The sequence below is a fragment of the Sciurus vulgaris genome (assembly GCF_902686455.1).
Source record: "Sciurus vulgaris genome assembly, chromosome: 6".
Taxonomy (NCBI): Eukaryota; Metazoa; Chordata; class Mammalia; order Rodentia; family Sciuridae; genus Sciurus; species Sciurus vulgaris.
The window spans coordinates 40,389,719-40,405,517 of record NC_136466.1 but is presented as its reverse complement, the minus strand read 5'-3'; the positions used below and the strand labels follow the sequence as shown (position 1 = coordinate 40,405,517).

At 47.6% G+C, this 15,799-nt stretch overlaps 1 protein-coding gene across 3 annotated transcripts in view; it reads right to left on the bottom strand.

Annotated features, from left to right (window-relative positions):
* Positions 1-15,799, bottom strand: part of SLC25A48 (solute carrier family 25 member 48) — a 39,587-nt gene that overhangs the window by 5,679 nt on the left and 18,109 nt on the right. For all 3 annotated transcript variants that reach the window (XM_079143437.1, XM_079143438.1, XM_079143439.1), the window contains 2 exons: positions 6,148-6,405; positions 3,220-3,353 (listed from right to left, as the gene is read on the bottom strand). In XM_079143437.1, the coding sequence (XP_078999563.1) occupies positions 3,220-3,353; positions 6,148-6,405 (392 nt within the window). The remainder of the gene's footprint in view (positions 1-3,219; positions 3,354-6,147; positions 6,406-15,799) is intronic.

Below are 15,799 nucleotides of genomic sequence, written 5' to 3'. Positions count from 1 at the left end.
AGCCTCCTCTTCAGACAATAACTCTCCAAACAGGAACCATGGCCCAAGTGGCCAGAGATGATCCTTGCAGTGGGCAGAGCGTGGATTCCCAGCCACTCGGTCTTCCTTCTGTTTGTATACAGGGGCTGTCCCACAAGACCATGGACTTCAGCCGTTCCCATCCCAAAGGCTGCTCCCTGGCCATCTTCAAGTGGTTTACCAAGGGCTACTCAAGTCATATTCCCTTGTCATTTTCTCTCTGATTCTTTGTCACCCCCAAGTTGTTCTTCCACAGGAAGATGAGAGCAGGTTAGAGGAAGATGGGAACAGGGCTTCGTGCCTGCCTCCCTAAGACACAGACACAAGGGTGGCGCTCAGGCCAGCAGGGACTGCAGCCTCCCGCTGGCCCTCGGCAAGGTGGTTCCTGCTGCTGCTGCTGCTGCTGCTGCTAGAAACTGCCTTTGAGGCAAGCTGGGTTCCCAGGACTGTGCTTTTTTCTCTTTTCACCTTTCTATTTATTCATATGGAAATGCTCCTGTATACAAACACACACGAACATACTCACGAATAAACACGCTCGTACGGGCAGCATTACTGGAATATACCATGACAAACTCATAATGATAATTGCCTTTGGAAGGACGGGGACCATAGGAGGGACATTGAGACAGTCTGTCCCTTGGCCTTTGGAAATTTCCTATGCTTACATCTGTCTTTAATCAATAAATAAAAATTCAAGAATTAATCTTGAACCATCTGGCCAAGGAAGTGGTTGATCAAGCTGAGTACTGCTGTCTCCATCTCAAACACTCTTGTGAAGAAATGGCATGGACCAAATGACACTGAGACTAAGAGACAGTGCCTTCTAGGACTCTGGTTTTTATGGAGCCCAGTAAGTTGTGGAGGAAATAATACCAGCAATGCATTTGGCCTGTATAGATGACTTGAAACTATGACACATTAATATTTTAGGAAATAGACAAGAGCATTCAAAATAAATACAGCACCCTACTTGGATATCTTTTGTGTTCCTCTGTAATTGTTGGATGAATCACAAGTTCTGCCTCTGCTAAAAGGAAAAAAATACAAAAAAAAAAAAGAAGAAGAAGAAAGAAAAAGAAAAAATGAGGCTATACCTGGACTTTACCCTTTTGTCAGTGCAGCGCTTGTAAAAATAACAATAGTAACAATTAAAATAGAAAAGAAAAGCTTCAAATTTTCCTTAAACAGAAGAGAGAAATGAAATTCCCTGTACATCACATCTTTTCATACTACACAGAGTCCCAGGCCCAGTGCCTGCCTTCCTTCACATGCTATGATGTTTTACTTCTGGTCTTCATTTTGAGCACCATCAGTGTCCTAATCAGTAGGTAGTGACCAGAAGTGGACACAAAATTCTAGCTGTGATTCACCTCACTTGTTCTACCCACTCTGCTTCTATTAATGCAACCTTGGGACCTGGTTCCCATTATTGGCTCACTGGCCGTTAGCGTCATCAGAGCATGGGATTGTTTTCTTTATTTACTCTTCTATCCCCAACTCCTAGAACTGAACCTGGTACATATTAGTTGTTCTAAAAATGGGCATTTGTCAAATTAATAGTGAACACATAAAATATAAAGCTCCAGGCATTTTTCCCAGGAGCCTTTGTCAAATCAGATTGCAGCATCCTCTACAGAGGAAATTGATTATTTCATACCAAGGGCTACAAGTCACATTGAGTCCTAGTAGTTTTGTCCTTTCAGTTGAGCCCTTTGATCTAGCTTCAGGGGTCATTTGGATCCTGCTTCCTTCCACACAGCATGCTAGCTATCCTCCTCTGGGTCATCCAGAACTCTGGACCCTTCTCCAAGTAGGGGAGAAGTAGGGCAGGACCTCAAGGAACTTGTAAGAAGAGGAGAAGGGCAGGTATAGAAAGCTCTGTCATCCACTGTGGTGTGTGAGAAGCTCTATGGGTGGACACAAGAGAGAGCTGGTGGACTCTGGGGGCAGGAGTGCTGGGCCACAAGGATGGGCCAGAGCATATGGCAGGGCTCCAGTGAGGCAGCTGTGCAGGAGAAGACCCAGACTTGGGGGTAACACTACTCCTGGTAATACTAACGCCAATAACGAACTCAAGTCTTCCTAAACCTTCCCTTCGGGTTCTGCCTGAAACTAAGCACCTTTTATAAGCCCAACTTCATTTAACCCACTAAACACCCCTGTCCATTAGGGCAGAGATGATTCTTAAAGTCACAAAAGTGCACAAACTGGAGTTTATTCAGTGTGGGTGACTGGCGTGGGGTCCCAAAGTTCTATTCCATATATATGGAAAAGAAAAGGGATTTTGAGAAAAAAAAAAAAAAAAAAAAACACAACAAATCCTGTCCCTAATCTTTTCCACAATCCCCAGTCTGGCCCTTCTGGGTGAGCAGCCTATCTGCAAGTGTTTGTTCAGCTTCTCCATGTTCAGTGTAAATCCTGGAGAAACTGAGGCAAAAAGAGGCAAACCCACTTACTTGAATTCCCCCAGCTCACAGATAACTAGGCCCAACCTTAAAATCAAGGCTGCTAACTCCAAGAGCCAGGCCAAGAGAGCAAGGGCCATTGCAGGAAGGGCAGGCACAGTGGTTTGGCTGCAGGGTGATACTTTCTCAACAATCTTGGACACCAGACGTGGAAGTCTGGTCTTTGCTCGGGGATAGATTGGCAGTTGGAAGGGGATACGCTCTTGGGCTATAGGGAGAAGAACAGAGGAGACAAGTCTGGGGAGCCAGGTCGGAGATGCCTCCACGCAGAGACCAGCGGTGATGGGCTCTGGACTCTGCTGGGGTGGGGAGCTGAGGATAACTCTGGGGGCCTAGAGCTGGTAAGAAGAGAAGATGGAGGGGCAGGAAGGATGTGAGGGGGCTCTAGAATTCTCACTTGGAGGAGGGGGAAAGAAGGACCCATCCCATCTTGATGAGGAGCAAATTGGTGACAGACGTGGGTGCTATTCCCGGCTCTACCACCAGCAGCTGTGTGGCAGCAGCAGGTCACCAGTGTTCTCTGATCCTGTTCAGGTAGGAGGCACACCTGCCTCCTCCACCAGCCCCGGGGTGAGAACTAGGCAAGACAGCACAGGCAGAGCGCTGGGTGTGGCACCTGCTCATGGCACTTGATCAATGGTACCTGACAGCGCCTCGGTCTCCATTAGTCTCATGCCCCCACATGTCTGAAGCACTCCCCGGGGGGCTGGCGCAAGATTGTGGCGGGGCTTACTTTAAGGCCTTCTTGCTGGTAACTCTGGGAGATACAGTCCAGGACGCCTTTGTATTTGTTTAAATAAACCCCGTCAGCTTGCAGTCGGCTTTTCACGACATCCATAGGAGTCGCTGTCCCCCAGGAAATGGCTCCTGCAAGGAGAGAGAAAGGATCAGGTGTCAGGGCTGGCTGGCTGGCTGGCTGGGGTCTGGAGGCACCTGCCTCCCCGGGGATTTCCACCATGCAGAAGCTCCCTAAGCTGCTGGGGGACCTGCAAAGTGTTTCTGATCCTCCCCGGCCACTTGCTGTGGGACTCAGAGCCTCGGGCCCCTCATCTGTAAAGTAGAGCAGGGCCCATCTTCCGGCGTTGCTGTGAGGACCCAGGGAACTGATAAACATGAAGCCTTGACCATGGGGCCAGTCCACAGTCAGTGCTGGACAAGTGGCATCGTTCTTTGTTATGTTGGTGAGATAGTGACAGGCTCCACAAGAATGTGGCCACAGGAGGCAGTGCCAGGGTGAGGCTGCTTAAGGGAGGCAACTGCCCGGGGGCAGGATTTACACTGAACGTGGAGAAGCTGAACAAACACTTGCAGATAGGCTGCTCACCCAGAAGGGCCAGACTGGGGACTGCAGAAAAGATTAGGGAGAGGGCTTGTTTGTTTTTGTTTTTTCTTCAAAATCCCTTTTTTTTTTTTTTTTCCCCAAATATGTGGAATAGAACTTTGGGACCACATGCCAGAGTCACCCTCACTGGGTAAGCACGGGTGCCCCAGTTTGAGCACTTTTGTGACTTTAAAGGATTCTAGGAAAACAGTGGCAGGTTATTGGGTAAACACAGAAATTGGCACAGTCTCGAGTGGAGAGAGAAAACACACTGATGTCAAAGTCCAGGGCAGCTGGTTTGCTAGGTTTAGTGATTGCTGCCCAGTGGCTTCCCAGAGACACCTTCGCTTACCCTGAGCCTCTGCTGCCCCTGACCTCCAAGCCCCTCACGTTCTTGTCCATGGCCCTCTGGAAGCCTCTGGATCTCAACTCCATTCTGCCTTTTGCCAGAATAAGGGGCTGCTTCCTCAGGGCTCAGCCCATGACAAGGGCATCATGAAATGAGGTTTGCTGGCCAGGGCCACTCATACCTGCTCTCAACAGAAATGAGAGCAGATGGAAACTTCTCGTCCTCTCCGCCAACCAGTATTCACTGAGCTTTTACCAGGAATAGGGCAAGGGACAGGCCTCAGACACATGGGGGCACAGAGAGCACAGTATTATTTGGTGGCCAAGATGTGGGCTCTATTATGTATTTGCTGAGTTCAAAGCATTAGTGAGTTAGGAAGAGAAGGAGGAGGACTGGGAGCAAAGATTTTCTTCCCTCTGTTGGATCTGTTCCATCAGCATGGAATGTGTCAAGGCATCTGCCTTCTTGAAAAGCAGTCTTCTCTTGACTTCCATGTGCTGCTCTGCTTGTAGCTCTATTTCTTTTCTTTTCTTTTTTTGGTACAGGGGATTGAACTCAGGGGCACTCAACCACTGAACCACATCCCCAACCCTATTTTGTATTTTATTTAGAGGCAGAATCTCTCTGAGCTGCTTAGTACCTCACTTGCCCCTTGAGACCCTGGGATTACAGGCGTGCACCACCGAAACCAGCTTCCATTTCTTGATTCCTCATTACAGCATAGCAGAATTTGTCAGAAGTACTGAATATATCTGGGTTCTCTGATTTCTTTCATCCCGTTCTCTTTTGGTCTCACTTAAATCAGGTTTTGGGGATTTTTTTGTTGTTTTTTTGTTTTGCTACTGGGGATTAAACTCAGGGGTGCTTAGCCACTGAGCCACATCCCAACCTATATATAGATGTGTGTGTGTGTGTGTGTGTGTATACACACACACACACATATATATATGTTTAAAAATTTTTCATATGTATATATATAAAATTATATATATAATTTTGAGATGGGGTCTTTCTGTGTTGCTTGGGCCTCGCTGCGTTGCTGAGGCTGGCTTTGAACTTGAGATCCTCCTGCCTCAGCTTCCTGAGCCTTAGGGATTACAGATGTGCACTACTGAACCCAGCCTTAAATCAGATTTTTATAATTCATCTCTCCACTGATATGGCTCTCATCAAAGTCCCCAGTGGCCTACAGATGGAGCATAAGTCCTATAATCCTGTGGTGAGGGGGCTAGTTTAGCAAAGAGAGGGGTGTAGCTGGAAAAGAGGAAGTAAAGGGAGAGGAGTAGAAAGTGAGGTCTGAGAGGTAGCAAGAGCCAAAGCAGAGAGGGCCTGGAAAACCACTGGAGGCTGTTGATTGTTAGCACAAATGAAATAGGGATATGGTGCAGAGTTCTGAGCAGCAGGTTAAGTGACAAGTCCACAGTCACAAAACGAGTTAGTGTGGATTTGAACTTGGATCTTTCTGCCTGCAGAGTCCCTTCTGTTAAACTAGGCCCTGAACTAGCTGTAAGACCTTGGGTGGGCTACTTAGTATATCTGACCCTGAGTTCTCTTATCTGTGAAATGGGGAGATGGATTCCCACCTTCTAGACCTCATAACTTCCTCTCATCAGGAAGGTTGCACTGAGCAGATGCAGGTGAGCCATGAGACCAGATTTCCTTCCCACAGCTCAGCAGTCCCTGACACAGAGTATGTGCTCAAAATATGTCTGTTGTCTGGAAGCCAATGATCCCACATGGGGACTCCCATTCTCACGGCTCCAGAGTGGAGGGGATGAGAGGGTGAGGCGGGTCATCCATCACTCCTAGCTCTTTCTTGGCCATTCTAGGTCTGGCACAGAGAAGGTACTTAATGAAGAATTCCAGGACTTGTGGCTGGATGAGTCCTGCCTCCCCTGGGGCTCAGAAGGGCGTGGTAGGCTCCATCTCTGTTCCCTGTTCCACTTCAGTGACTGGCCCAGGGAGAGGGCTCCAGTGGCTGCTGCTCTTACCTGCCATGCCTCCTGCTAGCCACACGGCACAGGGGCTGGGACTTGCGCAGGCCTCAGGCGTGATCCACTCACTCAGGAACACATAGGGGATAAAGTAGAGGCAATAGCCTGGGATGTCCCTCAGCAGCATGGCACTGGCCCCCCGGTACAACCCTGCCAGGCCCTCGGTCCGCATGATGGTTGCAATGCAGTGCAATGGTCCCTGGTAGGCTGGCTGCTCCCCAAGAGCCACTGCCCTGGACTTCAGACTGAGGTTGGCTACAAAGACAGGGGCAAGAAGATGGCATGTGACCCAAGAATGAGAGACTGGCCATCCCTGGTACTGGAGCTGGTGCAGCCGGTGACAATTCCCACTCATGGGGTTTTACCAAACCTTCTTGTCCTTCTTGGCAGCTCACAATAGGATTTGGAAGACCCAACAAAGAGCCCCTGCCAACCCGCACAGCTGGATTGGAGACGATTCCAGCCAGGTGATAAAGTGCAAACTGCCTTAGGATTCCCAGGGCTTTCTGGTCAACCTTCCTATGTCTTTCTAAGCAGATGTGACTGAAGGGTACCTAGGATCAATGATGCCTAGCCACACCATGCTCCATCTTGAAGCAAAGCCTGTAAAATCTAATGGGCTGTATGTGTGTGTGTGTGTGTGTGTGTGTGTACATGTGCGTGTGTGCGTCTGTGTATGCATGCATGTGTCTATGACAAGGTAGCACCAAAGTATACGAGATTTGGAACCAGTATTCTGGCTGCAAATCCTAACTCCACCACTTACCAACTTTTTGATCTTGATAGTGTTTTCATCCTGTTTCCTTATCTTTAAAACAGGGACAGGCTGTTGTGAGTTAAATGAGACAATGCATGTAAAGTGCTGGTCTTGGTGGTGAGCATATTGTAAGGCTCCATAAGTGATTGAGAGATTATGATACTGACAGCGAGGTGGCTGGTAAGAACCAGACACAGGAGCCCATGGCTGCAGGGCTGGGCTGTTCACCCTGACTCACTCAGCTCTGGCCAGGCTGTGCCCTAAAACAGTTCTGGGGCAGCAGTAGAGCCCTTGCCCCTCCCCACCCTTCATCCCCCCTGCCAAAGTCATGGCTCCAGGTTACTGTCTCCTTTCTGACCTCTGTGATGGCAATGGTGGCCCATGTCTCTGGCTTCTTCAAAGGTTTAGGAGCCGGCAGAGAGAACTTTCCCTTTTACTTAGTCCTGCCGGTTGCTTCCCACCTGCCTCCCTGCGGGTCACCTTCTTCCCTGCTTCAGACCTGTTAGCACAGCTTTGGCTCACAGCCAGAAAGACCTTCCAGTCCTGAGCAGATACAGTGATTCTTCTCAATGTTCCCTTCTCAAGAAACTAATACGACATGGCCAGGAAAGAATTAGAATGAAGTCTGCCCATGACCATGACACCACTTTGCTACCTGTGTTTAATTTCCGTACAGCATGTTCCACTCTGGTTTCACACAGGCCTTAGGACCAAACACTTGGCTTCATGATTCCATAGTCCCCACTTGAGGTTTGGGATTAAAGGGCAACCTGGACTTTCCTCTGGACTTTCCAGAAGTCTGTGAGGTCAGAAGGAGGTTTCTATTTGCCTGTGAAGTACACTTGAACGCATTCATCCCAAATTCCCATTCACGTGTGGAGAAGTAAGTGACTCGCTGATATCCATAGTAGGCCAACAACAGTGCAAACAGGACACTGAGCCCAAATCACCTCCTCCACAGTGTGTCCCATAGGTGATCAGGGTAAAGCGAGCTTTGTGGGGCACAAGTTTCTTTGAGCAAGATCAGACATTGTGCCCACTGAAAGTTCACTAAAGTTCATTGGACATCCCTCAGGACCCAGTGCCTGAGTCCCTCTGTGGTTCAGCATCATTTCCATGGGAACATCTGATCTGAGTGGGTCCCAGCACTCTGGCCTCCCTCCCAAAGCATTTCATCCCATCCTGACTATTGCCTGGGACATCCTGGGAAGTTTGCCCGTGACACAGAACAGGTGTCAATGTCCCAATGTATAAACTTTTGTTAGGCCACTTTCATCTCCAGGTAACACCGACCTGAACAGGAGTCAAGGTTTCCATGAATCAACTATGAGTTTGATGTGGCCCTCAGGAGTTACTGATTGAAAGACAGCATCCAGAAAATCATCGGCTTGTTTGGAGGTACAGATATTGAAAAAACACTTGCAAAATCACTACTGGCTTTGTCAACAAAAACCTGTATTTTATTCTTTAACTCTCCAAGGTAACAATAAGGAAATTCTCTTGTATTCTCCTAAATTTGACACATAAGAAATCTAGAATTTATTGCTTGAGAATTACCCATTTATGACTATTAAAGCAATATAATTTTCTTTGTAACTACCATCACTAGGAAGCTGACACAGCTCTGCGCTGACACAAGTTTCTAACCATTAGTTAGGTTCAAGGTCACAACTAAAATAATAATGAATTTACACTAATTCTTATTTTTAATTCAGTGGCAATGGAAAACTATGACCAGATCAAGCTATCACCCCTGATGAATTTATAAGAAAGGTTTCTTCCAGAAAACAGCCATATTTCCCAGGTGCTCCATGGACTGGAAGGTATGGTGCAGAACCCTGGGCTGAATCAGAGATTTGCTAACTCAAGCAGTGGACCAACTTTAGTTCGGGAAATTTTTAGAAGGTAACTCTTGGAAATACACAACAGAAGTCTCTGGGCTTGCATGCCAGTTGTCCAAGGGCCCTGGGGAAGGTCACAGGATGCTAGAAGTTTGAAACTGATCACTGATTCCAACCTCTTCCTTCAGGGTTTGGTTTTAGGGGGCATGTGTGTGTGAAAGGACTGATGTAGGTGTATCTTTTTCTAAAGTAAAACGTACTTAATTTCTCTATCCAGAATTTTGTATTCTATAATGATGAAAATATAAATCAAATTTTGATCATATCTTGTGAGTGCTTTGCCATTGAGACCAGTTATTTTTATCTTTCTCTAAATCAAAGGTGTATTATCTTTTACTATGATAGGAATGAATTATATACCTCAAAAAGTCAGGAGGCCTGTGATTCCTTTCTTTTTCCAAATTCAACTAGGGCCAACTTATGCCCCCAACACCAAAACTGGCAGGATGGCTAAAGTCAGTGGAATTGGCCCCCACCTGCTTCTCACCTTCACCTAGGAATGGGGGACCCCCACACAGTGCTGAAAGAAGCCCCCTGCAGGCCCTCATCTCATCAGCTCGGTCCCTGCCATTGCTCCTTTGACCACATGCCCTGGACATCTGGCTTTACTGCTTTCCTTAAAGAGCTGGTGTCTTGCTCACTGGCCTGCCTGGGCCAGAGGTCCCCTTGAAGGCAGGTGCCTCTGTCAGTAATTTTGCTTTTGGAGGAGGGGTCTGACTTTGATGCTGCTATTTTCTGAGCATGTTGTTTCACCCTTCCTGGGACAGCAAACTTCCTGATGACAGGAATCGCACACCGTGGCCTATTACCGTGATCCAGTGCCTGAGTCCCTCTGTGGCTCAGCATCATTTCCATGGGAACATCTGATCTGAGTGGGTTCCCGCACTTTGGCCTCCCTCCCAAAGCATTGCATGCTCAGTATTTAGCAAATGTTGAGCCTATCTGATGCTTGGGCCAGAGGTTTTAGATACTAAATGGAACTCCAAAATTATGGTCCCACCTGTAGCACTGATCTAAGGGGTCATGGGGGCACCCAGTGATGTGGTGGCATGAACTACAGAACAAAGCTAGCTGTCATCACCTCCTTGGTTCAGGCTTGGGTTTGGTCATGAGCAGTCTGATAGACCCCTCAGATCACTTTTCCAGGACATAACTAACTGGGACGCTCTTACCCAGTACCTGTTTCTAAAAAGTCCAGCAGTTTTCTTAGGGCATGAATGTTTTGAGATAGGCAGAAGCTTTAGTGGAAAGAGCCCTGCATTAGAAGCTGACCAGGATTCCCATTCCTGTTCAGTTGCTATTTATTGTCCAACCCTATGCAAGGGACTTGATCTCATTGGGTTTTTGTTTCTTTATGTATAAAAGCAGGGCCTGTCTACCTTCTTGGATTTTGTGACCCTCAAGAGAATTTTGGCAAATGGCACTTTACTAAAACCTGTGTTGTTCAAATGCACTTTACTCAAGGCAAATAGTTATCATTCCTATGTTTATTACCCTGTCCTGATGTGACTCCAGATTCTGGAAGTTCTGGACCTGCCAACCTCAGGCATCCATGGCCTGCAGCCAAGCCTGCTGCAGGAGATCACTGGTGCCCGCACAGAGCCAAGAATGACCAATACTGGCATCAAGTCCAGAACCCAGGACAATATTTGCTGTTGTCAATTGATTTAAAAAACGAGTTATGTGCCACCACTGTATGTGACTTTTAAATGGTATATTATATTGTTTTTACCTTCATTGATCCCTGGTAACCCTGTGGGACTACGGTTTGAAAGACTCAGAATCCAAGAACAGTTTTATTGTTTTTTTTAATCTTATTTTTTTAACTTATTTTTATGTGGTGCTGAGGATCAAACCCAGTGCCTCACACATGCCAGGCAAGGACCACTGCACTACAACCCCAGCCTTCAAGGACTTCTTTTGAACTACATGGCTATATGCCTGGCCTCTCCATAAAATTTCTCCCTCCACTCCTGGGCTGCCAGTGCCCCAGCCTCACTTCCTGTTTGCAGCCTAAAGCCTACATGGGAGGTAAGAATGCCCAGACTGTACAGTCCTGGGTTATCTCCAGGTGTGTCTCCTGTCATACTTCAAGTATTACTACCTTTCCAGAGTCATCTTTCTTTAGGAGTTGAATGGAGGCAACTCATGTCACCTCAGGGGTCTACCATTGATAGATACTGCCCTGTACTGGGAATGTCTTGAAAAATCTTCTGTTCTTCCCTGAGGCCAGTCTGCCTCGAGAAGCATGTTCTTCTCAGTGGCCACCCATCTTCATGGAAGCAATAATATCATGTTGCCAAAGAGACAAACCAGGGCACTCAGGACCTCAGAGTCATCGCTCAAGACCTTCTCAGCTGGGCCTCTCTAAGGATCGAGGGAAACCAGAGAAATGGTTTTGCCGCATTTTGGCCCCATGCAGATGCTGGAACAGAATTAATGACGTCACCTGCTTAGATCCACTCTCGGCTGACCCTCTCTGCCACTCGCCATTCAGTACACCTTATCTCCTCTTGGCATGTCCAAAACTTAGGACCTTCTTCTCCACAGATCCTGAGCATTCTGTCCCCTTCTTCACCCAGATTGTCTTCCATATGGTGGAGCCAGAACTCCTGACATCATTCTTCAACTTCCTTCCTCTTGCCCTCAAAGATCTCTGTTCTTTTCTTTCCTTTTTCTCTCTCAACTTGAAAAAGAGACTCCCTTCTATGTCCCTTTGTCTTTGCTTCCAATGTCACCTGACTTTAGCAATTGTCCCTTCTTTGCTCCCTACCCCACCATACTCCAGTGATGCCAGCATCCCACGACCCTGTTCCAGGGGGCCGCAGAGTTGCATGGCCTAGGGAAAATCCCTGCCTCACCTCCCAACAACAGGGTGTGCATCAACATGTCGCACAACCTAAGCCTCAGTGTCCCCACCCATAAAATAAAGGCACTGATCCCGCCTATTTCTCAGAGTCACCTTGAAGTTTTAATAATGTAACGTGCGTTAGCACAGTACGCATGGTACAGGCCCTGTTATTAGTGAGCTCATGTTAGTATCGTTGTTACTCTACTCCCTCTCAAATCCTTCCGTGAGTCTTCTCACCCGTGGCCATTCTCCCCTGTAGCTCACCTGGCTCTGGCATCTGATGCCATGACTTTAACTGTCAGTTCTATGCCTGACATAGCTCTGCCCACACCTGCAGCCTGACACTCCCACAGGCAATCCCACAGGCACCTCACCCAACACGGACTGAGCCAGACCATCTTGTCACTCAAGCCTGTTCCTCTAGCCAGGTTGCAAAACATCAGCATCAACAATAAGCATTTTCTGATCATGACTCCAGGCTAAGCTGTACCTTGCACGTATCATCTGCCCCCGAAATCCCCGTGGGGAGGGCCTCCTGTCCTGATCATTGCCCTATTTTGAAATCCTGGGTCAATTTTGACGCCATCCTCTCCTGCCTGCTCCTAGTGCCATGCTTGGTCATGTTCGTTCTACACCATGGAGGCCTTTGATCAGCCATTCTCTCTACTCCATGCCCCTGACCCTGGGTTGGGGCAGCAGCCTCCACACACACCTTCACTCTTCTCACCACCCTCCCGCAACTTCAGAAGACCAGATCCATCTTCCTACAGTGCAGCTCTGGTTGGGTCATTCTGGTGTCCTAGGTGTGTCTTCTGCATAGAATCTCAGCCTATCCTCAGCTAAGACACCCAAGCTCCTCCCAGTTCACTCCCCGATGCCTCCAAGTCTACCTTCCCTGCACTATGTACTTAAACAGCTCCTTCATCTTGCATTTTTCTGCCACTGAATCTTGCTCTACATTGCTCCCTCAAGACAAAGCATTCTTCATCCTGAAATCCCACCTCTGAATCCTACCCTGCACTTGAAAATCTCATCCATAGCTGCTTCTTCTCTGGTGCCTTCCTGATTTGTACAAAGTTGGGGGTTCCAGAGCCTTCCATGGGCCCTTCTTATTTCTGTATACATCAGGATCCCCACTGGACTAGTGGCTCCCCAAAGGCAGGGGTTGTACATCTAGCACCTCTGCTTTACCCACCCCACCTGGCTCAGCACAGCAGCTCAGCAAGTGTTCATGAATGAAGGATTCTAAGAGTGAATTCCACCAGGTGTGACATGCAGCCCTATGTCTCCTGCTGGGCCTTGTGAAGTCACTAGGACAGTCAGCACAGTTAAAGCTGAGTCCTCTGAGATCTGTCCTCCTGTTTTGTGAGGGTTTTGTGACCTGCACTTTAATTAGGCCTTTAATGGAAACACAGACCTGAGAGTGAATGTCACTGGACATCAGCCTCAAGGGTGGGACTTGGCCTGGACAGCAAGGAAACTGTTGACCCCAGGACCCAGCCCCAACTTTCAGCTCAGGCCCAGCAGGGCAACCAGTTAGGCTCATACCCCCAGAAGGTTATAACAATATTAAAAGAGAGGGTTTCTTCACTATAAAAGGCATATCTGACTGAACCCAGGTCAGCCCTCACTGCTTACCAGTTGGTAGAAGCCCCAGGAGAATACTCTGGTGAGCTGGAAGAGTTTGCACGAGGGCTAACCATCATTGAGTGTGCAATGGTAGTCAGTGCCAAGTGGAAGTTCCCTTTAAATTTCAGCAACTGTTGGTATAATTTGCTAAAGCCCTTCTGAATAACAATTTCACAATATGTACCAAGAATCTTAAAAATGACCACACCCTTTGACCTACTCATGAAACAAGGAGCCCACGCATGGAGGGAAATAACAGTAAATGAAGGCGATTCTTTATAAACAAACTTGCTGATCACATCACTGTTTTGGGGAGAAGACAAAATGTAAACAGCCTAAGCAGTCACCAGTAGGAAGATTGTTAAATAATACATTTACTGGGCTGGGGTTGTGGCTCAGTGGGGGAAGCACTTGCCAGTGTGAGGCCCTGGGTTCGATCCTCAGCACCACATAAAAATAAATAAGTGAAATAAAGGTATTGTGTCCATCTACAACTAAAAAAAAAAAAAAAAAATCATGGATTTTTTCCCTCCTCCACTACGAAATAATATGTTTACTAATAGTACAGCTAACAGTAAAGTTAATTCACATTTTTAATATGCCAGACATTATGCCAAGATATTCACATAGGATACATCATCCCAGTGTATCCCAGTGAGGAAGCAGCTGCTGTCACTATGCCTGCTTGGCAGATAAGGAAACTGAGGCGTGGTGATGTTAGGTGAGTCATCCTCTTTGTAGGCTTTGGCGGAGGTAGTATTAGAAGCAGGTAGTCTAACTCAAGAAACTCAATTCTTACCATGTGATACTGGCCCTCCCAGTGTGTGTGTGTGTGTGTGTGTGTGTGTGTTTGTGTGTGTGTGTGTGTGTCTATTTATGGAATATTGCACATCCATTTTAAGTTTTACATATTGATTTTAAGTACTTTTAATAACAAAAACTGTTGAGTTTGAAAGGATATAAAATTGTCTCTAGAACACGAGTATGACCTCTGACAATCTTCAACCTCAGTATATGGAATAGGGAAAAGAGGCATATTAATGTGGCAATCGTGTGTCCACTTCTGGGTTGTATTTGGGAGGATGAGCATTTATTTCCTCCCTCTCCCTTCAACGTTCTGTGGTATGTAAATTTTCAACCTGGGTCACGACCAATAGATCATCAGGAAGAAATCACTAACTCTCTCCTTGCCAGTACCCCCAGCCAGATGAGTGGGGCTCTCACCTCAATGTGGCTTCTGGTCTACCTGTCGCCTTTCTCAAAGCAGAGAAGCTAAGGCCTCTAGCACCTAGCTTCAGTACCTCCTGACCCTCACATCACATAGTCATTACCCTGAACCTGGCCTGACAACTATGGGGGTAAAATCACAAGCCAAGAAAGATCCCACAAGCTGTGCCCAAGGCTGCCTGGAAATGCCCTTGACAGCAAAGTCACCACCCAGAGAAAGGTGACCCAGAACAGAGCTTATGAGCGTACAGCTAGCCCCAGCCTCATTCCGTTCAATTCACATAGCTTTGGGCTATACTGTGTTTTGTTTGTGTTTGTTTTCACTTTGAATTGAATTACCTGACAATTTTCAACTGAAACACCTCACAGGAAAATCAGAGGCTCCAAGCACATTAGGCCATGAGGCAACAGTCAGGTGGAGCAGAGTCACAGACACGCCCTTGGATGGATGTGGGCCCAGCTGGCCACAGTGCCCACCACTTCCAACCACGTCCCAGACACCACAGCTGACGTACTGTGCCTGAGCTGTTCCTTTTCAAACAGCAGAGGGAGGCAGACAGTGAAATGTGTGCTGTGTTCATGTTTCAATCGAAAGGAAGTCTGGTAAGAGGGCCAGGATCTCAACAAAAATGGAAGAGAGCACCCTCCCTGGGTACCTCTGCTCACTGATGTGACCACCCTGGTCCTAGTGGTCTTTGAGTTTTCCACTTCTGGCCTAGAGGGTTCCTGAGAAAGATGTTAAAGAACACTGTATCCTTCCTCTTTTTCTGGAGATATTCCTGTCAGAAATGATTGCCTCCGGATCCTGTTAGCCTCCCACCCCTTCCCCAGAAGCTGACACTGTCAGGCACCCTTAGTCACCAGAGGCCTTGCCCTGAGCAGCTGTAGTGGGAGGTGAAGAAGAGCAGGTCATGCAGAGAGGGCAGCCCAGTGCCATGCGATTCAGACCCATCCCTGGAAGCCATGAGCTGAGCCCATGCTTAAGCAATAACGCTTTAGAGACATGCTTCCCGGCCTCCTCTGCCTAGAGTGGAAGCTGTTCTTGTGCATGAAGACTTTTGCAAATATTGAGGTGGGCTCGTAATAAGTACCCAAATAAGTGCCTCAGCTTCTACAAAATCTGTCCATGGGCTGGGAATCAGACCTCCTGGATCTGTATCTGTACTCCACCTCCTGCTAGGGCAGAGACCCCCAGTTACAGAACCTTTTCTGCCTCACTCTCAACAGACCAGGTGTGGCTAGAGCGAGGCAGGACAGGCCGGCAACAAACCCTCTCAAGAAACT